Raw genomic sequence first — 7,006 nt, forward strand, 5'->3', positions numbered from 1 at the left:
CTGATGGAGTTAATACTTTGGTTTACACAATTTTAAAGCATTTTATTGGCACACCATCTGATATAACTAGCCGCATCAGCGACCAGTTAAACAATCTTAGATGTCATCAGATGTCTGATTACAGATGGTACCAAGATGTTTTTATTTCCAAAGTAATGCTTCGGGATGACAGCCAGAAGCCTTACTAGAAGGAGAAATTTATTGATGGTTTACCTCGCTTGTTTGCTTACAAAGTGAATAATGAACTTACTATTGCTGGGTCTCTTAATTACGACGCATACACCTATGGTGATATTTGTGCAGTAATCAAGAAACTTGGTATTAGTATGTGTAATGATCAAAGAATGCTTCGAGAGCAGATGAGAAATAGAAAGAAAGCCAAATACGAAATGGGAACATTTTATGAACAATTTGGACTTCCTGTTATAGCTCCCTCAAAAAGAAAGCACAAGTTTTCTAAACCTCATGGCGGTATCAGGAGAAAGCCCCGTGATGAATTTTATAAGAAAGCTTACAAAAAACTATTTTCTAAGCTATTTTCTAAGAAAAAGAAATTTAAGGATTTTTCTCAAGGAAAATATTTTATTTGTAGCAATCCAAGACATTTCGCTGATAAATGCCCTCAGAAAGCCAAAAACGATAAAAAAATTAAAAAAGAAGCTTAATCAGTTGAATATTGATAACAATGATAAAGAAGAACTATTTCGACTCCTAGAAATAGTTTCGTCTTCATCATCTGATATCCTTGAGTCCAGTTCTAGTGATTCAGAATATCACTCAGAAACTGAATCTCCAGATTCTACTGGTCCTAAGCTAGGTTGCAATTGTAATGATACTTGTTGCCAGATAAACGGTAAGACAATCCATGTCTAGTCCAAATCTGAAAAACAAGAAAACCTATTGCTAACCTTGATTTCTCAAATAACAAATCCTGAGCTTAAAGAAGAATATTTTCTTAAGTTAAGAAAGGTTATGGCTCGCCAAGAACCAGAACTCCCTAAGCAAAGGATTAGTTTTCAAGAACCCTTGGAGAGATTTCAAAAGAAAAAACCCAAGGAAATTTCTACAAATGATTTACAACACGAAATAAATCTTATTAAAAAAGAAATCGTTGAACTCAGATCTGAGGTAAACAACCTTAAGTCTGAAAATGAGATTTTAAAACAATAATTTTTAGTGTTTAAAATGATAAACAACTTGATCAGGATATTTCTTCTGACAATGAGCAAACAAATGATTCTGGTTCAAGCCAACATGAGTTAGCTACTGATAACCAGATTTGTTTAATCCATCATACCATTCCTCCAAAATGGTTTTCAAGGGTTACCATTGTGGTCGCCCATGATTTTCAATTTTCTGTCATTGCTATGATTGATACCGGATCAGACCTGAATTGCATTCATGAAGGACTCATTCCTAGTAAATACTTTGAAAAATCTTCTGAGAGATTATTTTCTGCAAATGCATCTCAAATGAAAATTACATATGAGCTTAACAACGCTCATGTTTGTCAAAACAATGTTTGCTTTAAAATCCCTTCTGTTTTACTCAAAAACATGTCTGACAAATTAATTTTAGGTATTCTATTTATTTCTGCTTTATATCCATTTTTGACTGAAAAAGATGGTATTACTACCGACCCCTTTGGTCAAAAGGTCAAATTCAAATTTGCATCTCGACAAGAGATTGATCAAGATAAAGGTTTGAAATCTTTGTTTTTTGCAAAACAAAAGCATCTGAATTTCCTCCAACAGGAAATAAGATACAAAAAGATTTCTGAACAATTATCTTCACCAATTTTACTTTCAAAAATTGATGATTTTAACAAGCATCTTGTTTTCGATGTTTGTTCTGATTTACCAAATGCTTTTTGGCATAGGAAGAAACACATCGTTTCTCTTCCCTATATAAAAAATTTTAATGAAAACACGATCCCCACTAAAGCCAGACCAATTCAGATGAATAGTCAGACTTTAGAATTCTGCAAAAAGAAAATTGCAGATCTTTTGAAAAAAGACATAATTAGATAAAGCAAGTCCCCTTGGTCTTGTCCAGCCTTTTATGTCCGAAAAAATGTTGAACTAGAGAGAGGCACCCCTCGTCTAGTCATTAATTACAAACCCTTGAACAAAGTGTTACAGTGGATTAGGTACCCTATTCCCAAAAAAAATGACTTAATTCATAGTTTAAGTGATGCTGTAGTCTTTTCCAAATTTGACCTCAAATCTGGTTTTTGGCAAATCCAGATAGCTGAGTCAGATCAGTACAAGACAGCCTTTGTAACCCCCTTCGGTCATTTCGAATGGAATGTGATGCCATTCGGTCTCAAAAATGCCCCTAGTTAGTTCCAACATATCATGAACGACGTCTTCAACTCATTCTCTGCTTTTTCCATCGTCTATATAGATGATGTCCTTATTTTTTCTAAATCTATTGATGAACACTGGAAACATTTGAATTCGTTTCTAGACATCATTAGACTCAATGGTCTTGTCGTTTCTGCGAAGAAGATCAAACTATTCCAAACCAAGATCAGATTCCTTGGTTATGATATTCCTGAAGGGAAAATCAGGCCTATTCAAAGAGCCATTGATTTTGCCGACAAATTCCCTATGTCATTCTTGACAAAAATCAGTTACAGAGATTTTTAGGGTCTCTTAATTATGTTGCTGATTTCTACAAGGATATGAGGAAACAATGTCGTCCTTTGTTCGAACGACTTCTTTCAAATCCTCCTCCTTGGACAGAAATCCATACTAAAATAGTAAGGAAAATCAAAGCACATGTCAAGACCCTTTCGTGCCTTGGTATCCCCACTTCTAATTCATTTAAAATCGTTGAAGCAGATGCCTCAAACATTGATTATGGTGGCATTCTGAAACAATCTGTTTCACCAGGTTCTTCCGAACAAATTGTTCGTTTCCATTCTGGAACCTGGAATCATGCACAAGAAAAATATAGTACTATTAAACAAGAGATTTTATCTATAGTACTATGTATTTCTAAATTTCAATCTGATTTGTTAAACAAGAAGTTTTTACTTCGTATTGACTGCATGAGTGCTAAATTTGTTTTAGAACAAGATGTTCAAAACATTGCATCAAAACATATTTTTGCACGATGGCAAGGTATTTTAAGTGTTTTTGATTTTGATATTGAATACATCAAAGGCACTGATAATTCTATCCCTGATTTTCTTACCAGAGAGTTCTTGCAGACACCTAACCATGAGCGTAAGCAAGAATAAAGGAAAAGAGAAACAGAGAGTGAACCCCTCACTTCCAATACCCAGTATAAAACTCATCAAGAATGAGTCTGGATCCTCCATTGTGCCCAGTGTCTCCTCAACAGCACTAGATATTGCCAATAGGTTCACACCTCTTGGTAAAATTGTGCAACCGGCGACCTTCGCGTCTATGGTTTCTACACCTTTTGATCCATATGCGAAAGCAATTGCATCAAAAGGTCCTACTTTCATTACTCCCCAGTTTTTCCTCCCAAAAGGAAAATCTGAATATTTGAAAAAGCCATTTATTACTCATCTGTTTCATATAGAACCTAACCGTTCTAATTTAACAGATCCGTTCAAAATAGCCTCTTTCTATTTTTCCCCTAATTTCCACTGGATACCTGAAGATTCCTCTAAAAATCTCCAGTACTATTCCAGTATCTTGATTCTCACCAACTCTCTTGTCATAAAACTCATTTAAATAAAATTTTAATTAAGGTAAACATTGAACATAACAAAAATATCCAATAATTAATCAATATAATATATATTGGGAAGCAAAATTGACAAATGGCTTCTTCATTGTGGCCTGTGGGTCACACCATGGCCGCCAACTTGAATCTACCTTCTCCATTACCACCCATTTGTAATCCCCAACGCTATTTCCCATTCCTTTTCCCGTAAAATCCCACAAAACCTTATTTGTCAAATGATGGGTAACAACTAACAAGAGCACAAAACATACTTTCCCTTCTCAGTCGATCTCACATCCCCACAAAGCTCATTCCCCTCGCAATCCCAAGCACGCCTCCATTGAAGCCATGAACAAAACAAACCAATCAGCTGAAGCTGAACCGTCATGGTCAGAACTCTTAGGAAGCAACAGCTGGGAAGGGCTTCTAGACCCACTCAATCTCTCCCTCCGCAAACTCATCCTCCGATGCGGCGACTTCTGCCAAGCCACCTATGACTCCTTCAACAACGACGAGAACTCCAAGTATTGTGGCTCATGCCGCTACGGCAAGGCCTCCTTCTTCCACAAGGTCATGTTCGAGCCCGCTTCCGACTACCAAGTCGTCTCCTTCCTCTATGCTACTGCCAAAGTCGGCCAGCGCGAAGCCTTTCTTTTCCACTCGCAGTCCCGCGAGGCCTGGGACCGTGAGTCTAACTGGATCGGCTATATCGCCGTGACCACCGATGAGGTCAGCCGCGCCTTAGACCGACGAGAAATCTACGTCGTATGGCGCGGAACGACTAGGAGCTACGAGTGGATTAATGTGTTCGACGCCGACCTCGAGTCTGCCAAGCAGTTGCTTCGTTCAAATGCGACTGCTGAAGTGGGCAATGATGGTAGCAGCAGCAGTAGTGATAGCGATGGTGATAATGAAAAGGTGCCAAAAGTTATGAGTGGTTGGCTTACCATTTACATCTCGAACGACCCCAAGTCGCCCTTTACAAAAACAAACGCAAGAACACAACTTTTGACCAAGGTCAAGGAGCTGATGAAGCAATACAAAGAGGAGAAGTTAAGCGTGACATTAACAGGGCATAGTCTTGGTGCAAGCTTGTCGGTCGTGAGCGCTTTTGATTTGGTGGAGAATGTCGTTTCTGATATTCCGGTTTCAGCCATTGTTTTCGGGTGCCCACAAGTTGGGAACAAAGCTTTCAATGAGAGGCTCAAGAAGTATCCAAATCTTAAAGTTTTGCATGTAAAGAACACCATCGATTTGATACCGCACTATCCAGGGCTGTTGCTGGGGTACAAGTACACAGGGGTCGAGCTGGTGATAGATACAAGAAAGTCAACAAGCTTGAAGGACTCGAAGAATCCGTCTGATTGGCATAATTTGCAGGCCATGCTGCATGTGGTGGCTGGGTGGAATGGGGAGAAGGGGGAGTTTGAGCTGAAGGTGAAGCGAAGCCTGGCTTTGGTGAACAAGTCGTGTGAGTTTCTCAAGGATGAGTGCTTAATACCAGGGTCTTGGTGGGTGGAGAAGAACAAAGGGTTGGTGCGTGATGAGAACGGGGAATGGGTTTTGGCTCCACCGGATGATGAGGACCTTCCTGTCCCAGAGTATTGACTCTTAGGAACATCATGAATTGAATGTTTGGTGAAGGTTTGGGGTTTATCTGTTCCGCGTTCTGAACTTCAATTTGTATTTAGTCATCTGTCGGTGGCATACACGGATGCAGCAGCTTCCTCCTTGTTCATCTAGAACTAGTATAATAGAATGTGCTTCTTATCTGCTCAAGGAATTTATGTTATTTTTTGTGCTTTATTTTCACATTTTATAAGATAACTGTGTTTAGGAGGCAAAACCCAAACCTGGTTAAGAAATAATGTATAGAATTGTCTGCAATTAGGATGGCTGTCAGATTCATCTTCTCCTCACAAGTGAGACATGGTGGATTTGTTACAATCTCTCTGTAGCCTGTAGGGATTGTACTCATTTGCTGCGGTGCTGCCTATTCTTTATTTAATTCCTTTTCTCTTGCCTTGCGTTGGCTTAGAAAAACAAAAATATAGTATTGAATTTGGAATATGAATGAAATTAGAGAAAGCGTTGTAGAAGGCAATCCAGAGAAGAAATCTACTCCAATCAGCCAAGCAACTGCTGCTGTAAGATGTGGAAGAGGGCAACTGAGTTAGGAATAAGTATGTATACTATTTGTGAGTAAGTATAATAAATGAACAACTGTGTTAGGAATTAATATACATGTATCTATGTCGGAATTCGTAACCTCCAACTATGCTAGGATCGGTTTGTTATTATTTTCTATTTACATGTACTCAAAATGTGAAAGGATTTCCATATAGGACTTTGATCAAACAGTTGTGGTGCACTCCTGCCGAACGGAGCTGCTCTGTTCAGATGCCGTTTACACGGTGCTTGCAACGCAACTCTGAACCTACGTTACTCGAGCCATTTTCTAGTAGAATTGATTTGAAACTTCAATTATACCGAGAGAGAGAGAGAGAGAGAGAGAGAGAGAGAGCGATGTTGAGTTACCTATGCTTAGAAATGTAAAGGAGTGGTGAGGTCAAACTTTGTTTACAAAGAGTCCACCGAGGGTATAGTCCAACAAATTATCCCAAGAAGGTTAAATGCATTTTTCTTTTTTTCTTTTTTCATATATATTTTGTTATATTCTTAAATATTAAAAAAAAAATCACAACATCATTAACAGATATTTACTTAATCTAAAAAAATATATCAGTTGGCACTTTCGGGACCCAGTCTCATAACCCCAAGCATTTCTGATTTACAAATCATGGCCCTATTGGTTTGGATCATGGAAACATGCAATTTACCTTTTCCTTTACCATTTCATTAGTGTTTTTTTTTTTTTTTTTATGGGTTAAAAACTTAAAACACTTCGTTCTTGTTTGGTTACAAAATGAAATAAAATGAAAAATTTATGAATAATAATGAGATAGTTTGTAAATAGTAGTAACATAGTTTGAATTAAAATATTTTATAGAGTTTTGGAAAAAGAAAGAGAAAAAGCTGAAAAAAAATATTATAAAGTTAAAATATTATTAAAATATTATTTTTATTTTGTGATTTGAAAAAATTAAATTATTTTTTGTATTTCGTTTGTAAGTTTGTGAAAGTTATATTGATTAGGTAATGATTAGATGAAAAAATTAAAAATTTAAAAATTTGAAATTGAGGATGAGTGTTTGTGTTTGAATGGTGTTTGGATGCTGAAATGAGATCAGATGAGTTGAAATCATATGTGAAACCATATTGGGCCTTAGAGGATGATTGAAGA

At 37.2% G+C, this 7,006-nt stretch overlaps 1 protein-coding gene and 1 long non-coding RNA gene across 2 annotated transcripts; one reads left to right on the forward strand and one right to left on the reverse strand.

The window, feature by feature from the left end:
• The first annotated feature begins 3,813 nt into the window (after window positions 1-3,813).
• LOC121250448 (phospholipase A1-IIdelta) lies at window positions 3,814-5,475 on the forward strand. The gene has a single exon (XM_041149579.1). The coding sequence runs from the start codon at window positions 4,051-4,053 to the stop codon at window positions 5,308-5,310; it is 1,260 nt and encodes a 419-aa protein (XP_041005513.1). The 5' UTR covers window positions 3,814-4,050; the 3' UTR covers window positions 5,311-5,475.
• Window positions 5,476-5,871: 396 nt separating this feature from the next.
• LOC121250449 lies at window positions 5,872-6,318 on the reverse strand. The gene is made up of 2 exons (XR_005937789.1): window positions 6,241-6,318; window positions 5,872-6,139 (listed from the first exon to the last, which is right to left on the reverse strand). It is a non-coding gene; the product is annotated as an uncharacterized LOC121250449 (long non-coding RNA).
• Window positions 6,319-7,006: the final 688 nt, after the last annotated feature.

The sequence above is a fragment of the Juglans microcarpa x Juglans regia genome, chromosome 2D, assembly GCF_004785595.1.
Source record: "Juglans microcarpa x Juglans regia isolate MS1-56 chromosome 2D, Jm3101_v1.0, whole genome shotgun sequence".
NCBI lineage: Eukaryota > Viridiplantae > Streptophyta > Magnoliopsida > Fagales > Juglandaceae > Juglans > Juglans microcarpa x Juglans regia.